Source organism: Pseudorasbora parva, chromosome 9 (genome assembly GCF_024679245.1).
Source record: "Pseudorasbora parva isolate DD20220531a chromosome 9, ASM2467924v1, whole genome shotgun sequence".
Lineage (NCBI taxonomy): Eukaryota > Metazoa > Chordata > Actinopteri > Cypriniformes > Gobionidae > Pseudorasbora > Pseudorasbora parva.
In genome coordinates, this window is record NC_090180.1 from 8,331,686 (window position 1) to 8,353,789 (window position 22,104).

Here is a 22,104-nt window from a genome sequence, read left to right on the forward strand (position 1 = left end):
AAATTCTGTAGTATTTTACATTTTATTTCTATTTATTTTAATGTTTTCTTAATTTTGAATCTATATTTTAATACATTTTTATTTACTTGGTGTACATGAATTGTATTTTTTTTTCAATTGTTATTATTTTAAAAGCGCTCCCTTGCGGCTCATGAAATGCCTTCACTGCGCTTGCGCTTTGTAACTCACGTTAACTAGGAAGTGCATACACGTTCTCGCGACATTTCCGCGAGTAACGTTTCACAAACAAGGAAGAATCTTCCCGTCGATGTTTGGTTATTCACAAAAATGAGTGCTATAAAGTCCTGCGGGATTTTGATGAGCTTTTGCTACATACTTACGAGCACCTCTGCATCTTCCGACGTCTTCGATGGTGTTTTGGGAAACACGGCGTCTTGTCATAAAACATGTCAGATGACTTACAGTTTGCACACTTATCCACGGGTGAGTGCGATACATTCAACCAGTTTCTGTTTGTTTACAAACAAAGAAAATAAATTCATAATTTCAGCCATTCGTTAATGTGTTATCAGCAGCGTGAGCATTGTAGCTTATGTTTGTAAAGTTAAATAGTGTGTGCTGTGTTACAAGGTTCTAAGCGGAACTGGAATATTTCCTTGATTTGGCCTGTTTGTTTTTGTTCTAGGAGGAGGCGCTGTACGCCTGTCAGAGAGGGTGTCGTCTCTTCTCCATCTGTCAGTTTGTGGGTGACAGCAAGGATCTCAACGAAACCAAGTCTGAATGCGAGTCAGGTACTATTAAAGTAATTGTCTGACTCTGAATCCGAAAATCATTCGCTTTGCTCTAGGTGTATTTGTTATGTAACCAGTTGTGTGCCTTTGACTTCCTGCAGCCTGTCGTGAAGCCTACACCCAATCAGATGAGCAGTACGCGTGCAATCTAGGATGTCAGAGCCAACAGCCATTTGCAGAACAAAGGATGGAGCAGGTGTGTGAAGAACATATGCGAATAATTTCTTTGGATGCTCAGTCATTCCATGATTCTGCTATAGTAACTATATTTCTTCTTTTTTTGGGGGTGTATGAAGTTGTTGAAGATGATGCCCAGAATCCATCTCTTATACCCGCTAACTTTGGTGAGGGGTTTCTGGGAAGACATGATGAGCCAAGCCCACAGCTTCATCACCTCATCCTGGACATTTTATCTCCAGGCCGATGATGGCAAAGTAGTAATTTTCCAAGTAATGTGGTGATAATGTTATATGAAACTTTTTTATTATTATTATTATTAGATAATTCATAAGAAGGTATTGAGGTTTGTCCAAACCAGGTTGGTCTGCCATGCCACATCATAAGGAAGAAAATCATACCATTGAAGCATCTTAATTTCTAATCTATATTTTTGTTTTATATTTGTACTGAAATATTAGTCATATATACATGAATTTGCTTTAAATTTCAGTCACCAGCCTTCTATTAAGTTTGTTTACCCTTCATAGTAAAAAGTTTGGGCATCTCTGTTATAAAGTAGTAAAGTGACTGATCAATATTTGCTCTTTCTCTTTTTTCTAGTCTGAGCCGCAAATCCAGTTTATCCCTCAGTTTGAATTCCAGACAGACGAGATCGAAGAGTCACAGAGCACTTGTGAGCATTTTACATACTTACACACTTATGCTTTCCTCGCTCCTTAATGCGTAAAATTAGAAAGTGTCACATTTTTCTGTCTCAAGATTCACAAAAGTTATGTTTTTTTTTTCTTCTAAGGAACAATTACAATAACAGCTACTTATGGCCTGGTTTCACAGATAGGTCTCAGATTAAGGCAGGATTAGGTCTAGTCCCAGACTAAACAAGTGAACTTTTAACTGAAATATCTATCTTAAAATATGTCAGTATAAGATACACACCGGTAATGTTTCATCTATGTTCATAAATGTTACTTAAATGTCTTAATTGAATTAAGGCCTAATCCGGGCTTAAACTAAACCCTGTCTGTGAAACAGGCCATAAGTAGCTTTTATAAGTGTGCCTTAGGGCAAAAAAATACCTTAAATAAAGAAAATCTTGATATGTCAGTACAAGTTCAATCATTGCAAAAATCTTTGAAGATATATAGTATGTGACCCTGGACCACAAAACCAGTCATTTTGCTTTTTGGTTTGTTAGGATAGGACTATATTTAGCCGAGATGCAACTGCTTGAAAATCTTGAATCTAAGGGTGATTTGTGTTTGAGTACATTTGAAAAACATCATCTGTTTATTTTATCGGCCACTTCACGAGCCAGTCAGGAAGCCAATTGTTGTCCCTATCCTTTAACTGACTCTAGAAGTGCTTACATGACTTTGTCCCTCTCCATCCACACTTGTCTATTGTCAATAAGCAAGAAAAATCACTGTCACTCGGCCTCACATTTAGTATCTCAGTAGCACGTCCAGTTGTAAGCTACAAGGGCAGAATGCTATGGCTGAGACTTAGATGTAGATTTTAAGAGGATTTAAATGTTTTGATTGTCACACTACCAGTCAGTTGTTGTTTTTTTAAAGGGTGCAAAAAAAAATCTAAATATTGAGAAAATTGCCTTTAAAGTTGTCCTATTGAAGTCCTTAGCAAGGCATATTGCTACTAATAATAAAATTTTGATATATTTACGGTAGGAAATTTACAAAATATCTTCTTGGAACATGAACAATAATTTTGACTTACACAGTGTAATGTTGGCTATTGCCAAAAATATACCCATGTGACTTATGATTGGTCTTGTTGTCCAGCATCACATGTTAGCGTCACTCAGGACATGCTAGCTGGCAACATAGGATTCCATTCATTATGCTAAGCTAAGCTAGCGGCGACCCTGCCAAACTAAAACAATGCATGCACTGAGACAAAAAAACATTTGCCCGCTTGTCTAAATGTAGGAAAGAAGTTAAATAAGCCCTATTTCTAAAAACGGTGGAGTTTTCCTGTAATCATCATTTTGGGCCTTTGAATAAAATTGAGGTGATTATTTATTTAATTTTTTCCCCCAAGTATGAGAATCCCTTTTTTCCAGTATTATTATATATGAGTGGAATTGGTTTTGTACATTTTGTAAACTGTTCCACTGCAAATCTTTTAGTTTTTCGGACTATTATTTAATATATCAGGCTTTACGAGGTTAATACAAATTCTTAAGATCGCAATACTAATATCGGACCCCTTGTTTTTTAATAGTTGTAGATCAAGGAATGAAAAGCCCCATTTATAAAGACTACCCAAGGAGCTTCATTCAGGAGAGAGACAGAGACATGTTCATTGAAAGAAGCAACTCTGAGGACGATTACAACCTCTTCAACTGCCTCTCAAGGTTGGGCACATCCTGATCTGGATCTTGATCTCTCATTATTTGCAATCTGTTGACTTTGCTGAATATAAACCATCATGATCTTGTGTACTGGTAGGAACCCGTGGTTGCCTAACTGGATCCTGACCACCACTCTGGTTCTGTCTGTCTTTGTTCTGATCTGGATCTGTTGTGCCACAGTGTCCACTGCTGCTGAGCAGTATGTCCCTGCTGAGGTAAACTGCTTCACATTTAGTGAACTTCACATTTCTTAGCCAATCACGTTTAACCAACATTTCCACACATTCTCCTTTTAACAGAAGCTAAGCATAAATGGGGATATGGAGTACATGAAGGACCATAAACTGACCCCTTATCTGCAGTCTTCTCTAGTGATCATCAGATCTCCTGCGGTGGAGGAGCAGGAAGCAGGACCCCTTCCGTCAAAGGTCAATCTGGATCAGTCTAACATTTAATCAGTCCAACATCCAAAGGAATTGGAGTCTCGGATAGATAGTTTTCTCTGTTAAAGTGGTGATTATTGCTTCAAACATTTACTATTGGGTTATTTTGTTTATCATTTTTGTCGAATTTGAAGAGCGTGGACTATGGGGAATATATTTTGTAGATATTCTGGCACTTTAAAGGCATTACCTATCAGAAAGAAAGCTCTGTAGGGTCTCAGTTTTCAGGGTTACTACCCATTGGTAGAGATGATTTTTTTTTGTGTGTGTGATCAATAACAGCTTGTGATTTGAGGTACATGTGTTGAACAATAAAACATTAATATTTAGATGTATGCTTTAGTACAGGATATCTCAGTTGCATTGGGTGAACTTCTTGAACTTGAAGAGTCATGAAAGCATTGTATATTAAAATATTTTGCAACCTCAGATTTGCCATCTTGATATTAATAAACAAACCTATAAAAATTGTTCACAAGTTCATTCTCTACTTTTTTTAAAAGCTAAAAAGAGTTAAAAACTGTCTTTTAAATAAATGCAATGAAGCCCAACAAGACACAACCTCAGGTGAGGAAGTTAGGCTACATAACACTTTTCTTCTGCATTGCTTGAGAATGTTATACATTCTATTTTTAAGCCAATAGTTTATTTGATATCGAGTGTTACTTTATTAAGACAGTCTGATAACAACCTTAGAGAGAACTGAAACACAAAAAGAAGATAAAACATACTTCTCTACCTGAGAGTTTCTTCTCTAGACAGAAACTGGCAGTTGCTTCAATGTATTTAGGGGTGTGGTCCTGGTCAAGACAATCTCCTGAACTCCAAACTGAATGTCAGAATGGAAAAGAAAGGTGATTTAAGCAATTTTAAGAGGGACATGGTTGTTGGTGCCAGACGGGCCGGTCTGAGTATTTCACAATCTGCTCAGTTACTGGGATTTTCACGCACAACCATTTCTAGGGTTTACAAAGAATGGTGTGAAAAGGGAAAAACATCCAGTATGCGGCAGTCCTGTGGGCGAAAATGCCTTGCTGATGCTAGAGGTCAGAGGAGAATGGGCCGACTGATTCAAGCTGATAGAAGAGCAACTTTGACTGAAATAACCACTCGTTAGAACCGAGGTATGCAGCAAAGCATTTGTGAAGCCAGAACACGCACAACCTTGAGGCGGATGGGCTACAACAGCAAAAGAATAGGAACAAGAGGCTAAAATTTGCATGAACTCACCAAAATTGGACAGTTGAAGACTGGAAAAATGTTGCCTGGTCTGATGAGTCTCGATTTCTGTTGAGACATTCAGATGGTAGAGTCAGAACTTGGCGTACACAGAATGAGAACATGGATCCATCATGCCTTGTTACCACTGAGCAGGCAGGTGGTGGTGGTGGTGTAATTTTTTTATTTTTTTTCTAGGGACATTATTATTATTAGGGACAGTGTGTGTTAATGAACAGACATGATTATACATGAATGTAAACACACCGAATTGTAGCAAAAGGCTAGTTTCCATCTGTTGTCCCAGGCGCTGGGGTCACAGAGGGCCACTGCATCATCAAACATTATTGCATATCCTTAAACTACACGATCAACATTATTGCACACACTTCACATTACAGACTCACATTGCACAATATTACACAATCCACTCGTTAGATTACAGTCATAACCCATTATTATAGTACAAATCGTAATTATTGCTCAATCACATATAATGCAGTTAGAATAATACCAAAATTCAAATAATATACAATTTCTACACATGTAAAAATGTCCCCACAAGGACAAGGATTTCGGCTATTGCCATCTTTGTGGGGACATTTTGTCCCCATAACGTAGGGATTACCAGCTCTCTCTCTCTCTCTCTCTCTCTCTCTCTCTCTCTCTCTCTCTCTCTCTCTCTCTCTCTCTCTCTCTCTCTCTCTCTCTCTCTCTCTCTCTCTCACTCACACTCACACTCACACTCACACTCACACACACACACACAAAGCCCATACATGCAGTTATGTTTTCATCTTCTTCTTTCGGCTGTTCCCTTCAGGGGTCGCCACAGCGAATCATCTGCCTCCATCTATTTCTATCCTCTGTATCCTCTTCTCTCAGACGAACTACCTTCATGTCCTCCTTCACTACATCCATAAACCTCCTCTTTAGTCTTCCTCTTGACCTCCTGTCTGGCAGCTCTAACCTCAGCATCATTTTACCGATGTATTCACTCTCCCTCCTCTGAACATGTCCAAACTATCTCAGCCTGGCCTCTCTAGCTTTGTCTCCAAAACATCTCACATTTGCTGTCCCTCTGATGTACTCATTCCTGATCCTATCCATCCTCGTCACTCCCAAAGAGAACCTCAACATCTTCAGCTCTGCTACCTCTAGCTCTTCCTCCTGTCTTTTCCTCAGTGCAACTGTCTCCAAAACATACAACATCGCTGGTTTCACTACTGTCCTGTAAACCTTTCCTTTCATTCTTGCTGGTACACTTTTATCATACAACAGACCTGGCACTTTTCTCCACCCATTCCAACCTGCCTGCACACGCTTCTTCACCTCTTTTCCACACTCCCTATTGCTCTGGACTGTTGACCCTAAGTACTTAAAATCCTGCACCTTCTTTACCTCTTCTCCCTGTAACATGCAGTTATGTTTTAATAAAAAAATTAAATGGAAATGTAGATTGGTTAAACCAAACTTGCACTCATTTTTAGAAGCAGAGTCGATTCTTCATCTGAGCTTCATAAGAATCATAAGTAGAACTTTCTCTCAAAGCTAATTGAAGGCTATTCCACAGATTCTCACCATGAACAGACAACACAGTCTGTCCCATGTCTGTGTGGTATTACCAGGTCACCTCTAGTATTAGCTCGCGTGATCCTTTCTGAACCATCTTTATATTTAATAAAATCATTCAATGGTGGTGGTGCGAGGGAGTGTAGGACCTTGTAGATCAGACAAGCTCTTTTAAGGTTAATCATGTTATTAAGATCCAGTAACCTATGCTTTTTCAAGATATTACAGTGATGTTGTACAGTGTGTACAGTGATAAGAAATTGTTTTTTTATCAATTATTTTAAAACTTTTTTTAATAAAGATTTTCAATGGTTTTAAGTGTTGTGGGACAAGCAAGAGACCAACTAGTCATACAATAGTCCATATGAGTAATGATCATGGAGTAAAAGTAAGTTTTACCAGCACTCATGGTTAGATTATTTTGAATATGTTTAAAATTGCGATTATTGAATTTAATTACTTGTAACTTGTGTTTAACAAGAGGCATGAATCCTTGAGCCAGCTGTGCACAGACGACAATGCAATTGTGAGATTGTCAGCAGCTTGCTGAAAGGTTTTGGCTTGAGTGTAGATGACTGTCATCTGCATACATCTGGGAGAAAACATTTGGACAAGCATTTGGTAATTCATTAATAAAAAGGGAAAATAAAATCGGCCCAAGGATAGACCCCTGAGGCGCACTAACATCGCAGTCTAAGCACAAAGATTTTGCACCATCAACTACTACGTACTGTTTCCTGTGGGAGTGTCATGTAGCCTAATGGTGTGGGGGATGTTTTCTTGGCACACTTTAGGCCCCTCATTGCCAATTGGGCATCATTTAAATGCCCCGGCCTACCTGAGCATTGTTTCTGACCATGTCCATCCCTTTATAAACACCATGTACCCATCCTCTGATGGCTACTTCCAGCAGGATAATGCACCATGTCACAAAGCTCAAATCATTTCAAATTGGCTTCTTGAACATGACAATGAGTTCACTGTACTAAAATGGCCCCCACAGTCACCAGATCTCAACCTAATGGAGCATCTTTGGGATGTGGTGGAACGGGAGCTTCGTGCCCTGAATGTGCATCCCACAAATCTCCATCAACTGTAAGATGCTATCCTATCAATATGGGCCAACATTTCTAAAGAATGCTTTCAGCACCTTGTCGAATCAATGGCACGTAGAATTAAGGACGTTCTGAAGGCGAAAGGGGGTCAAATACAGCATTAGTATGGTGTTCCTAATAATCCTTTAGGTGATTGTATATATATCTCAACTGTTTTCCACGGATTTTTGATCAAACAAGTGTATCCTTAGTGAGCATTAGACGTCTTTCAGATCATTTTTAATGTTTTAATACATTTGACTGGTAGTGAACTACTGTGCTTTTATTAACCAGATACATTTTTGTTCTTACAATGTTATGTAAACTGTAATGTGCAAATATATTTTTATTAGTAAACATCACAATACAGAGTGTTATCTAGCTATGAGGCATATGTAACAGAATGAATATTTCAGATTGTTGTGGCGAGCACTGCAGGTGCTGCACTATAAGAACAGCATATGCATCTCTGGCATCATTCTGTCTTGTCTAATCTTCAGTACCGTGGCAGTGGTGCTAGTTTTACAGCTTTGGCGCCTCCAATTATGATATTTCTTGTGATTGATCTACATCTAACTGTTATTCAAGCGTCCGATATTGAATCTGTATTTTATTTCAGACTTTTACACTTATTTTTGCCAAATCATGATTGTAGGACGCCACAAAATGGGTCAGGATTTTTGTAATGATAAAGTAACCTGCATCCCACTTTTTGAAAATGGAGCAGATGAAGATCAGCATATGTGTAGTAAGAACATGGACATTAATCCTCATGCTATGTCCTGGTTTTTACTAAAGCTGTAATGTAAATATTTTAGATCTTTATAGAGGGTAACCTTGTTTTATGTTGTGCCAACCCACGCTTTTGGATCTTCGTTGACAAAAAAAGTAACCATAATAATGGTTGTGGAGACTGCTCAGATGAAACTGGAATTTGTCATTTGAATGGCCTATATAGAGGAATTAATAAACAGTAATATTTTAGAGCATTTTATCATTCTGTCCTAATGTATTCTTACTCAGTTTTATTTATACTGTGTTTCTGTGTATTTGCCAGCTGCCTGTCCTGTGGAATAGAGTGGTGGTCCTGCACCCTCGTGTACTTTCAGTACCGAGACTGTAGTTTACCCCGCAGTCTGTATCGGGACAGCAAACCGTACTGCTTTGACTGGACTGATGAATACATCAGAGGCCAAAAATACCAGGATTTCCGAAGATGAAGTAATACGAAAATAGATAGGACATTTTGTATCGCTTTCCAGGTCAGATGTACTGTCTGATATCATTCTGGGCATGCTTTCACACTACTGTTTGTCCTATTTTGTGACATATTTGTTCTCTTAAAGCTGTAATAAACTACACAAATTTGGTCCACATTTCCCCCCTTTTTTGCATTCTGAACTAATTAATACTAGTTGGCATAACTCAGAGCTAATGTTTAGTTTTAAGTTGGCAGATTTGTCAGAAAAAGTAATAATGTATGATGGACATGTTTGATATTTTTGACCGACTTGTTTACATTTTTTATGTCTCCGTGTTTAAAGGAGAAATCAAAATGGAATTATTATTTTTTTTACAAATTTCTTTATAAAATATTGCGCTATTTATTATGAATTGGGGCAAACTGTCGTCAGTAGATTAGATGGCATCTTGGAGGCCAACAGCCAGAAACAAGTTAGCATTTCAGCACTTCTGGTTCAATCGTCCTGAAGTCAATGTTTTATTTTATTTTATAGGTTTTTGGTTAGTAAGGTCTGATGAACAAGCTCAAAATAATTTTACATTTTATTATGACATAAAATGCATCAGTAGTTTAAAAAAAAATTTAACTTCTACTTGTCTTGTAAAAGGCAGTTGCTAACAAGTGGCTAACTGGGACTACATTTGTTGGGAACATTAAAAGCCATCAGCCGAACAGATAAACGTAGACATAAAATCTACTCACTAGTTACAGCCTTGTTGCGTTTGTAATCATGCTTTTGTAAACTAATAAGACTTTCAATGAAAATGTTCTTAAGAGTTGCCGGAAGCTTAGTGATGGTGCCGAAGTCATGCGACCGTGTTTTATAGACTTCTGCTGTTTGAGTTTACGCTTCAAATTTTGAACAATGAACAAAACGCATAAGAATCATAAGCTTTTGTCACAAACCTTTTTTTGTAATAATCCAAAAGTCATGGATTATTTCATGTCGACTAAGTGGATTTTTATTTTGTATAAATATGGCAATGTTTGGCAGCCAGTCAGTTTGAGAAAATAAATAATTACAGTACAAAAAATAAAAAGGGAGCTGTTTTTAATTGTAAATAATCCAACCTAAAAGCAATTCAGCGTCACGTTCCTCACAGAGGAATGCACTGCATACATGTCACACGTGTGTGTCCACTCAGTAGCTATTTAACAGATCTAAGTCCTCCGCGGAAAGAGCTGACAAAGACTGGCGTTTTGCGAGAGGAGCTGAACTTTGCTCTTCCTCTGATAGCCTCCTCTTCTTTCCCTTGTGTGTGGCTGCCACTGTTGATGAATGTGTGCCATGTTCTGCTGTTGAGCTCGTGCCACAGAGATCAACCGTATTAAAGTGAATCGGCACAAATTTGTCTTTGTTTGTGGTGGCACTTGTCCCAGACAAGGAGTTCAATGTCTCTCGAACAAACTTTTCTCTTCCGTCTACAGAACAAAGTAAAAATCATTACAACATTTAAATTATTATTAAAGGGATAGTTTATCCAAAAATGAAAATGATGTCGTCATTTACTCACCCTCATGTTGTTCCAAACCTGTATGAGTTTATTTGTTCTGCTTAACACAATAGATATTTGGAAGAATGTTTGTAACTAAGCAGAGAAAGCAACTATGGTAGTCAATGGTTGCTCTCTCTGCTTAGTTACAAACATTCTTCCAAATATCTTCTTTTGTGTTCAGCAGAAGAAAGAAACTCATACAGGTTTGGAACAACATGAGGGTAAGTAAATGATGACAGAAGTTTCATTTTTGGGTGAACTATCGCTTTAATAATATTCAAATTATTTTGTGATATTTTATAATTGATTTTTGTGTGAAAGTGAACATGTAGATAATATGAATAAACTTACAGAAACGGAGAGCATTTGTTCTTGGTTTAAAGTCTTTCTTTGGTATTTCTGAAGCTGTATTTTCCCATTGGTTTATTACCTGATTAAAAGAGAGGCCACAGTAAAAAACCTCTACATGCACAACTTTAAATTCAACATTACCTATCCATCATGGATACAATAAAACCTTATACGTGTTACCTGTTCAGCCCAGCCTTCTGTTTCGCAATCCGAGTGTCCAAACTCCTTCAAAGGGGCCTCAGAGAGGACCATTCTCATCTTCTTTCTGAAGAATCCTTTCAAAGACACATTCACCTAAAAGCGATGGTTAATAATATTCAAGACCTCATTTATAACTTCAGCAGTTCATACAAATAAAGGGATAGTTCACCCAAAAAGGAAAATTTGATGTTTATCTTCTTAAACCCAGTGCATACAAGATGTGTGTTCTTCAGTAGAACACAAATGAAGATTTTTAACCGTTGCCGTGTAATGCATGTCAATGGGGTGTTTTTCTGTGAAAGCCACTATGAGAGTAAAAAACACACAGACATACGAATTCATATTAAACACAGCGGCTTGTGAAGACACATTGATGTCTTAAGACACGAAACGATTGATTTGTGTGAGAAACCAAACAAATACAACACTATGTGCATCTACGCAACTATGCACCTAACTATGAGTGCGATCTTGTCAATTTGCGTCATCAGAGGAATTTTTACATAAATAAATTGCATAAATCTCTTGTCTCAGGGGGATATGAGGGGGGAAAGCACAATCATTTGAATATACTCCAGCTTTGTACTCATACAAAGCCATATGCTAATTGCCAAAGTAACCCTTTAAGACATGAATTTGTATTCAAGAGCCACTTTGTTTAATATGAATTCATATGTCTGTGTTTTTTACTCTCATAGAAAAACACCCCATTAACATGCATTATATGAGCAACGGTTGGAGTTAAAAATCTTCATTTGTGTTCTACTGAAGAAACAAATACACCTACATCTTGGATGCAGATAAACATCAAATTTTAATTTTTGGGTAAACTATCTCTTTAATGAAACTCATTGATGTTATCTTTTTAATTGTGTTACCGTCACATTTGTCCTGGATATGTCTAGTTTCTGTAGGGTTTTAAAGCATGTTAGATATCCGAGACCTTTCTCAGAGATGGGATTCTCTGTTAAAAAAAGAGCAAGACTTTAAATTAGCATAATAATTACATTCAACCTGTTATGTACAAAACACTTGAACATATTTATGTAACACTACTATTCAAAAATATATGGACATTTCATATTATCAGTGTTCAGAACAGTTGTTCTGCCTAATATTTTTGGGGAAGCCATGATACTTTATTTCAGGATTCTTTGATTACTTTTCAAAGGTATTGTGTGACTATACAAAACAAATCCATTAACTAACCAGAGAGGTCCAAAAGCTGCAGGCTTTCTAGGCCTTTCTTCATCACCCTCACTGGTGCAGTCAGTCTCTGCAGGCCTGCATCAGAAAGGCAGTTTGAACCTATGAAAAGTTTCACAAGACTACAGAAAAAGGGGAAATGTGAGGTGGGAGGGGGCAAGAAAGGGATTTTGCTATTCATCACAAGCGAAGCAAATTGTACACCCAGGAATCATTTGAAAGGTTGCTGTTGTTTTTTTGCAATGTACACAATTATGTGTTTTCCATACCTTGCCAGGGCTTCAGAGGTTATGTATTTAAAAACCTCATGGTTGTCACCTAATCTACACCCATAGAGGTCCAGGCACTCCAGACTCTGAAACTGTCTGATCTCTTCCAACCTTTCAGATATCAAAAGGTACCTGAAAAGACAATAACAATGCTGTAAATGCTCTAGTTTCGGATTAGAAGGAGTATAAAGGCCTACCTAGGCATTTTGCTAGGCATCTTAAAACCTTACATCAACCATTCCATTGCTTCAGTTGTTTTCAAACTTCAAATCAAGGTCCCTGGACCCCCAGGGGGCCACAAGGAAGTAAAAAAAGGTGTAAAAAATGTATTATTATAATAATAATTAAAAATACATCAAAATTTGATTACAATAAAAAAATAAATCTATATGAAAAATAATTTGCCAATAAGTTAGCAAATAAATAATGCATCAAACAGTACAGAGCTATGAGTAAAACAAATGTATTTATTAACTTAATAGAAACGAAATGTTAAATATTGACATATTTATAATATAAACTTTTCACAATATAATGTGAGCTTTTAAACAAGAAACTAATTTTAAAATGTTAGGATGGGGAAAAGATCATATTTTGGAGGTCTGTGGCATTTAAAAGTTGATTGACACTTCTCACCTGTTTCTCAAACACAGGGATTTCAGCACCAGTTCTCCATAGGCCTCACAGAAGACCTGCAGTGCTCTGGGGGCAGTGCGAGGCTCAGTGAATTTGTGTCTCTCTTCGGCGGCTGAGAACAGCTTATCAGCCATTTGCTCAGGAAAACCGACCAGCGAGTCCACATGCTCAATATGGTCAGCGATGAACTGTAAAGATATGTCAAATAAAGGCTTCACCGTGTACCGCAGACTCCCCTCCTTGTTGTAGGTAAATATGAAGTGGTCTCTTCTCTTTGTATGGCTCGAGGAGGGTAAAGTGTCGATGCAGAGTTGAAATGAGAAGTCTCTGGTGAAGAGTCTGTGCTGCGGAGCATCATTCTTTTCTGCACTGACATATCGCAGTTCTCCTTTTTCCCTGACATACACAGAGCCGCAGTCCTCACTTAAATACATCCTTACCACCTCTCTACACAAACAAAGCGTTTATTGTCCAATATGTTCGGTTGTCTTTCCGAATTCAAGGGTATCGTGACGGAAATGTCGAGAATTTTGTATAAAACGTAAAGATTTAAAAGCGACGGGCTCTTGAAGTAACATCCCTCTTCTGCTTCGAGTTTCACAAGCATTCCAAAATAAAAGTCTTTACTGAAATCTTTACACAAGTGACTTCCTGAGTCTTTTACCATCCTTTTTTCTGCTGTATCTTATCACTTATATCTTATTATTATATATTATTATATATTGTGCACGTTTTTATTTTCCCCATATTATTTTACCTTATTATTTACTTACTTATTTTTTTTCTCCGTGTTGTTATTATTATTATTATTATTATTATTATTATTATTATTATTATTATTATTATTATTATTATTATTATTATTATTATTATTATGTTATTATTTTGCTATTATTTTAAAATGTTTTTAATTTTATATAACACCAGGTTTAAAAATAATTTTAAGGGCCTTATTATGTGCAACTTTTATTTTGCTACGCGTCACTGTCATTATTTATTTCCGCGAATCCGCGTTTCCATTTCCACAACTTCAAACCAGAGTAAACCTGAAACCTTCAAGAAGTTTATTTAACACGACGACAACATTAGAAGTACTATTTTGCTATAGTTACATGTATGTTAAGTACGATATCTGAGAGACTGCATCGTCTAAACACAATTTGTTCTAACTGCAGATTTGTGTTTTTGATTTATAATATCCGCATACGTCTGATTGTCAACAGGTTGTACATTATCTTACTCCTGCTATACATGTGATCAGGACACTTCAGTTACAGCAGTAAGTCATCTATGGTTCATATGGTCTGTAAATCTTAGTACTTAAAGGGATAACAGTTCTGTCATCTCGTTCTCACCGAACGAAAAACGTTAGAAATATCGACAGCCTCAGTCATTATTTACATTCGCTGTACAGTGGAAGTTAATGGTGACTGAGGCTGTCAATCCCTTACATTCTGCCTAATAAAGCCCCTTGTGTTCACCAGAATAAAGAAAATCTGCTTTAAAACAGAATAGTAAATGATCGTCATTTTGGGTGAAGTAACTCAATTAATAAGCAACATAAACTAAAGCTTGTCTACTTATCGGCCTTCTATTCATGCCTTCATTTACAGAGCACATAAGCAAGTGATGGCAAATACTGATTTTCATCTGCAATTTCAAGGTGAGTCCCTTAACATTTAACAACATATTTAAAAGGAACACCAAAATATCCCCCCAAATAAATTGTATTTATTTATGAATTAAAGAAATCGGTTAATGTAGCATAATAGGATATTGTGGATATTGTTCTTGAAATTTGTCCAAAAATATTTTCTATATTGTGCTAGAATTTGAAGATGATCAAGGATTCATTGAACGTAACCAAGGTGCCACAACAGTGACCATCGATGACCCCATTAAATCACGAAAACAACGAAAAGCTACTGGAATTGCTCTTGAAGAAGAAGAGATTGATCCATTGGACAGCAATGACAAAACTGAGGTCAGTGGAACGCAATCATTGAAACACAATTTCCCAAAATAGGTCATTGACTCAAAATATATGTTCCTTTGTCCAACAGCTTCTGTCAGGTGAAAGAAAAAGTGCACCCTTCTGGTCGTTTGAGTTCTACCAAACATTATTCGATGTGGACAGCCATCAGGTCAGCCAGCTGAATCTTTACTGTATGATTCACCACTCACACTACCGCCATTGTCATCATTTCAAACAGTTAAAAAGCATTCATTGTGTATTTCAGAAATACGTTTTCAGGTCTTTCTAATCCTATTAAAATATAAAAGATGAATTACTGCGGTTTTCCCATTTTAGTTATTTAAATCCAAGCAGTACTCATGCAGATGGAATGATTGTTTTGTGAAGTGACTCAAAAGACGGCAGCAATATGCTGTCAAGACGAGACAGAAATAACTTGTATTTGTTTATTTATAGGTAAAGGACAGAATAGTTGGTTCAATTCTGCCTTGGCCTGGGAAAAACTTTGTTGAGGTCTATTTACGGAGTAACCCGGACCTGTATGGTAAGCAAAATTAAACTAAAATGGAATTAAAGACAAAGAAGTTGTTAAAAGGCTGAATATGTTGTTATTCTAGGACCTTTCTGGATCTGTGCGACTCTTGTTTTTGCCATCGCTATTAGTGGAAATATCTCCAGTTTTCTGGTGCACCATGGTCAGCCGAAGTACAAATATGTGCCAGACTTCAGAAAAGGTAAGAGATATGCTGTTTGAAATAATCTTGTGTTATAACCAGGAAAGTAAGCAGCATTTTCAATAGTTTTAACTGTAACAAAAATATGAATACACTGTTACATTTTTAACAGAAATTAAGAAATTACATACCACATGTGAAATGTTTAAAGCTACACTGTAACTTTTCTAGTTTATTCTTAGCTAAAAACATTTAGTTCTTTCAAAAATATATGTGCTCATTAATGTATATTTACTTCTTTCAAGTAATAAAGTATTCTCATAAGTTTATAATATACCATTGAAAATACATACGGGTGAGGGGTTTGAATGCTGGTCGCCATGTTGCCCCTCCATCTTGAAAGTACATTAGCCAAAGAGGGACATACCCGTAAATTCAAGCTTCACTTTTCGCGTTTTAACACTCGATGGCAGTCATGAACGAGGTCTAACTGGAAGCCATGTTAATCTTGGACTAAATCGGCCACCGTAGGAGTTAAAACGAAATCGGAATTGAGAGGAACAGAAACTAATATTCACTGGATTGTCATTTACCTTTACACCCCTAGATGGTGGAAAATATCACACAGTGTAGCTTTAAAGGGGGGGTGAAACACCCAGTTTCAGTCAATCTCATGTCAATCTTGAGTACCTATAGAGTAGTATTGCATCCTTCATATCTCCGAAAAGTCTTTAGTTTTATCATATTTATAAAAGAAATATAGGCTGTACCGAGTCTTTCCGGAAAAAAGCGAAAAGAATGACAAGCGCGCAAAGCGGTGACGTCCTCAAGCGTGGAGGAACCCATCGCTATGTCAGCTAATACAGATAATGATCCAGAATCAAATCTGAGGGAGAAATAAATTGAACAGGAGAAACGGCAACATCAGGACGTCCGCCTCTGTGGTATGTAAGTTACTGTATTTAATGGCCTCTCCACATTTCTGTGTCTTTACTCGCAGTGTATGAGGACATGATTCGGTTTATGGACTATTGTATGCGACTAGACCTTAGAAGTAGCAAGCAAAACGGTTTTGCACGTCAGAATACTGTAACGTTATACAGAACAACAATGGAGTAACCGTTAGAGCATTTGAATGACGAAGCACGCGATCGTGTCATTTACTGATGTTTACTCATGCGTCCGTAGCCGACAGCACAGACATTTGAAGCAGTTTAAGTTAACTCACCGGCTGCTTCCAAAGCAGGACCTTTATCGCTGGGACTGCTCCGTCAAAAACACACTTCTTTGGTCTGATTTGGTGAAGTTCTGTGACAGCAGTGGCGTGTAAATCCATTTTGAGACGGAACTGAAACGATGTTGTGAAGCTTCCCGTCATTTCTGCGTTCAAATCGGTTCAAATGCAGCGCTGCCTTCCCGGAATGCTGTGCTGAAGCGTTGAAGTCGCTCGACGTCACCCATAGGAATAAAGTGGAGCGCGGCGCGCCACATAAGTGTTCACGGACGACTGGATCTGCATCTAAGAGACTGTTTACAGCGTGCTCTAGTCACGCGCGCGCACCCTACCGGGAGAAGAGCCCGTACGGCCCATACAAGGACCTTCCGCTCTTTTTAACGTCAAGTAGACCCATACTCGAAAAAAACTCTCCGAAACTTGTGAGAAACCGGAAGGAGTATTTTTGACACAGAAATACTGCATCAAACGCCCAACATTAGTTTTTGAAACTTTGTCTATGTTTAGGATGGGAATCCAAGTCTTTAACAGTGTAAAAAGCTCAGTATGCATGAAACAGCATTTCACCCCGCCTTTAATATTAAATGTTTAAATATACACTACTATCTTTCCAAAATTTGCAGTTGATAAGACAGTTGTATTGTTTTTGAAAGAAGTCTCTTTAAATATTTTATAAGCTAATTTGATGCTCAAGAAACATTTCTTATTATCAATGTTGAAAAAAAGATGCTGCTTAATTTTATATCATGACCATTTTTTCAGGATTCATTCAGAAAGTTAAAAAAACTGCATTTATTTGAAATAGAATTTAAATGTCTTTATTCTCATATTCTTTCTACCAAAATGAACCAAACATAAAGACCCTGGTTCTCTTGATTGTTTTCCAGTAACCATGGCAGCCACAGCAATCTACAGCTATGCATGGTTAGTGCCTTTAGCGCTATGGGGTTTTCTCACCTGGCGAAATAGGAAGATCACAAGCCTGGTGTCCTACTCCTTCATGCAGATAGTCTGTGTGTATGGTTACTCGCTCTCCATCTACATCCCCGCTGTGGTGAGTACTAATATGCATTGATATAATATGCATTAATCTGTGCATGATCAACACATCTGATAGTTTGTTTTCAAGCATTCTCTCTAATTATCATACAGATACAGTTCATTTACTAGTTTGTGTGTCTTTGTGAAAACAGATACTTTGGATAATACCAAGTGAAGGGTTGAGGTGGTTCTCCATCGTGGTAGCGTTGTGTCTCTCAGGATCTGTGCTGGTATTGACATTCTGGCCAGCCATCAGGGACGATAAACCAAGGATTACCATAGCAATTATAGCCACCATTGTGATTCTTCACGTCTTACTTGCTGTTGGTTGCAAGGTACGTTTTAATAATCTTTAAACATTATTAATGAATGTGATTCTTACTATATATATATATATTGGATATGTAATTGTGTATCAACTCTTTTTCCTTATTTTTACATTTATTTTTACCTTTGCTGTCACATAATAGTTCTTTTTTTTAATATCCTAATTCTATTATATGTTGTCTAATTTATTTAGACAAAATATAATAGAGTTGTAATATTAGCCATAACATGATAATAATTACTGCCTTATATGTATCACTGCATCCCTAATATGTATGCATATGATTCTGCACTCCTTAGAATGATACAAGCCAAACATATTACATTAAACTTTGATGGATTTAATTAAAATTGCATCTTTTGAGTGTTGCAAAAATGCTAGAGTTTTTATAACAGTAAAGTTTGTAGCACTAGCAGCTCAACACTGCTTTTTTGCAGCGTTAAAGGATCAAACAGGTTGGTGTCAAATGTGTTTTCCCAGTGGAGGGGTGTGTTCTTGGAAACACTGGCAACAGACATTGACTGGCTTGGAAACGTGCCATACATTATGGCTATCATGTGCCTTCAATTACATTCATTTAATTAGCGAATGCCATGTTAGCGGAGTTTAAGGAACAAAAGTGCTGTCAAAGTGTGAAAGATTTGTGTCCTCTCTCTTTTTTTCAGGCATGTTTCTTCAGTACATATGAGATGAATCCATCAGAGGAACACAATGAGCCATTGAAATCGACCAGCACTTTATCATCCACATAGGCAAGCTGAGTTACAGCCTTGGGTAAATACAGGACTACAGTGATGTGGCACTCTCATGCACTGACTGCTGAACTGTTTTAATAATGATGAAATTGCCTAGAAATGCCAGCACTTTTAAATGAGCCAAGTCATTTGATTGTAGCTGCTAATGGGAAAATAAGACGTTGATGTTAACATGAGACAAGACTTCCTGTACATAATCTGTGCTCCTCGAGAGACCGTTATTCTTCTGTAATTGCAGCGTCTCCTCTTGCCTTATTAGAGAGAATCGGGTATCTTGATAATGAGATTGTGGGGTGTCTGGATTTCTTCATCGTATATGCTGTGAAGGTGAAGTCTTCATTTTAAAGGGTTTATGTTTGTAGGTGAGGAGCGAAACCTTGAGATAATCATCTACAACATGTCTGAAGTTTTCTGATTTGAGGTTCAGACACGTTACTGTTACAAAGCAGGGGACCTGTATATACTGTGTTACTGTTGTTTAAATATTTATGTGATAATTGAGCTTGAGATGGTTTTCAAAAGGGTCACTCTTCTGTTTCTACCACTTCGAGACATGTACATGTACTTAAAATGTTTTTACACTTTAAAACACTACAGTGCCAGCTGAAAACACCCATGTATATGCAATATAAATGTGTATAATTACACATACAATGAAGTTGGAAGTCAAAGCTAGAGTTTAATTAAATATTAAAAAAACGTTTAGTTTTCTACAATGGTCATTGATTTTCTTTTTTACAATATATTTGTAAAAAGATCTGTCTGTTTTCTTTAAATGAGATAATTAACAATAAAATCTATTCCATGATGTCATGTTATAAATAAATATTTAGCTGTTTTTTGTCCCATTTAAAATGATAAAACGCATACAGATATAGACCAAAACGGTGAGCGTATGTTAAGTGTGTTTTGTTTTTCCATTTATAATGTTTTAGTGATTGATGGTGATACTGATAGCCAAGTGTTTTTTCAGCAGAATTTCATTCTCTGCATCATCAAGATTCACGAACAAAGGTTTATTGTCACAGATCAAATCTATCTTGTCTTTGATGTCAGGATTTGATACAGTGCAAAGTTTCGTATATCTCCCGAGTACCATCAGCAGTGCACTTTTAACCTTTATTCATCACGATCATTAGATTAATTAGATAACAAAAAAATTAAGTTGGCACTGGCGTTATAAAATGGCTGAGCTACATTTTCCAAATTAACAAACTAAAAAATATGTGTCACTTGAAACTGTGCCAATGTGTGGTGTGTGTGTCCTAATTAATGGTCATTCTAGCCTTAGCTTAGAGTTACACCGAAGCTGCCTCCCAAACCTATAACCTTTGTGGAGGAATGTCAGCTTCACAAGTCACTGTTTCCCTTTACAGGGTGGATTAAAAATAAGGAGGCTTTATATTTGGATCACTGAATTCAAACGTAGGCTATTCGCTGACATTGTGATTTTAATGACCTGCAAATGGAAACCCGATTTAAAGAGATTTTAACCCTTCAACCTGTGTCAAGCAACATGCAGTTTCAATTGTGCATTTAAGACTGCAGATGAAGGATGGCTGGGAAAGTGGAAAAGGTGTCTAAATACGAAACTTTAAAGCTTTTAGAAAAGTGCCGCAAGGAAAGAGACGATGCTTTGCACCGCGAGAATGTGATGAGGGAGAAAATGAGGCAATATGAGTCTCGAATGAGATCGACCGAAGCGCTCAAACAGAAACTCAAGCAATTGACCTTGGACAACAAGGAGCTGCGGAAACAAGTGAAGATCCTGAGGGCTGAAATTGGTTTAGAGTCAAATCCCAAATTTCACGGTAAAACCACCAAGGACATAATCAACGACCTGCATGAGAAGGAGCGCGAGTGCAATTCACTTGTTGAAAAGGCGGGCAAATTGAGTTTGACTATTGATGAACTAACATCTGAACTGGCGAACACCGTCACCTCAAAGACTCTGCTGGAGGACCAAGTCCAGTCCCTGCAACAGAACCTGAAGGACATGACCAACAACCAGCGACGTCTTCTGAAGCTCTGGGAGGATAAGAAAGCTCAGCGAGATCAGCTGTCACTGCCTGCGATACCGCAGAGACCCGGACAAAAGCCGGTGGTGCATAAAGGCGTCCAGACGGAGATGTCCATCAGTTCAACCCAGATATTGCCCACTAATGCGTTTGAGACAAAGACCCGCCGAGAGATGGATAAAAGCAGAACTAATCTGGAGAGACGCAGCATCACATTAACAAACGGCACTCATCGAGAGAAAAACGGGTTAATTCCGAATGAAGCGAAAGGAATACACAACTGACAATACTCCATTAAACATTTTTGTGTCTATTTGTATAGGCTGCTCCATGCCTAATATACAGCATTATAATAGCTACTATAAATCAAATCTATTTTTTAAAATGTTTAAATAAATAAGAAACAACGTGATAGAAACATTTGAAGACTGCTACTGTAATTATCAGTTATTTCATATGTTATGGCTCATTATTACATTTTTAGACTGCTGTTTGATGTAATGCCCAGAAAACACTGTATAACTGTTTAACATTAAATAGATAAAATATAAAATACTACAAAATATTCAGCTTTCCTCTCTTTAATTAGGATAATGCAACTGATAGGTGTAGTTAATGAATATGTGTCATTAATTTATAATGATAAAAAATATGCTCCACCTAGGCTATGCATATTATATTTTAAAATCAAGTTTTACTTAAGTAAAACAAGTTAACTACTAGCTATAAAATATGTGCGAGATTGCGGGCTATGTTTAAAGGGAAAATCTGCTCAAAATGTACATTCTGTCATCATTTACACGCCCTCATGTCGTTCCAAACCTGTGTGACTTTCGTTATTTCTTTGCTGCATACAAAGGAAGATATTCTGAAGAATGTTGATGAGCAAACTGTTTTTGTTTGAAGTCCGTTATAAGAACAATAGAATATGGACGCATTTATCTGAATATCTTCTTTTATGTTCCACAGAAGAAAGTAAGTCATATTCAGGTCTGGAACTACATGAGGGTGAGTAAATAAAGACAGGTTTAATTTTGGGGTGAACTA

General features: G+C 37.2%; 4 protein-coding genes across 4 annotated transcripts; 3 read left to right on the forward strand and 1 right to left on the reverse strand.

Moving 5' to 3' along the window:
* Positions 1 to 211: 211 nt before the first annotated feature.
* On the forward strand, positions 212 to 4,217 carry tmem59 (transmembrane protein 59). The gene is made up of 8 exons (XM_067453047.1): positions 212 to 444; positions 647 to 752; positions 854 to 948; positions 1,049 to 1,201; positions 1,533 to 1,605; positions 3,174 to 3,306; positions 3,401 to 3,518; positions 3,603 to 4,217. Exons 1-8 carry the CDS (start codon positions 289 to 291, stop codon positions 3,756 to 3,758), a joined length of 990 nt encoding a protein of 329 aa, XP_067309148.1. The 5' UTR covers positions 212 to 288; the 3' UTR covers positions 3,759 to 4,217.
* Positions 4,218 to 9,907: 5,690 nt separating this feature from the next.
* Positions 9,908 to 13,627, reverse strand: lrrc42 (leucine rich repeat containing 42). The gene is made up of 7 exons (XM_067453048.1): positions 13,033 to 13,627; positions 12,397 to 12,528; positions 12,131 to 12,249; positions 11,800 to 11,885; positions 10,901 to 11,014; positions 10,721 to 10,799; positions 9,908 to 10,295 (listed from the first exon to the last, which is right to left on the reverse strand). The coding sequence occupies exons 1-7, from the start codon at positions 13,464 to 13,466 to the stop codon at positions 10,015 to 10,017; spliced, it is 1,245 nt and encodes a 414-aa protein (XP_067309149.1). The 5' UTR covers positions 13,467 to 13,627; the 3' UTR covers positions 9,908 to 10,014.
* A 394-nt stretch (positions 13,628 to 14,021) lies between these two features.
* Positions 14,022 to 19,847, forward strand: yipf1 (Yip1 domain family, member 1). Its single transcript, XM_067453049.1, has 10 exons — positions 14,022 to 14,146; positions 14,256 to 14,311; positions 14,646 to 14,695; positions 14,862 to 15,016; positions 15,096 to 15,176; positions 15,464 to 15,551; positions 15,625 to 15,741; positions 17,803 to 17,969; positions 18,109 to 18,291; positions 18,950 to 19,847. Exons 3-10 carry the CDS (start codon positions 14,662 to 14,664, stop codon positions 19,034 to 19,036), a joined length of 912 nt encoding a protein of 303 aa, XP_067309150.1. The 5' UTR covers positions 14,022 to 14,146; positions 14,256 to 14,311; positions 14,646 to 14,661; the 3' UTR covers positions 19,037 to 19,847.
* Positions 19,848 to 20,517: 670 nt separating this feature from the next.
* On the forward strand, positions 20,518 to 21,894 carry zgc:113691 (uncharacterized protein LOC503529 homolog). Its single transcript, XM_067453050.1, has one exon. The coding sequence runs from the start codon at positions 20,595 to 20,597 to the stop codon at positions 21,339 to 21,341; it is 747 nt and encodes a 248-aa protein (XP_067309151.1). The 5' UTR covers positions 20,518 to 20,594; the 3' UTR covers positions 21,342 to 21,894.
* Positions 21,895 to 22,104: the final 210 nt, after the last annotated feature.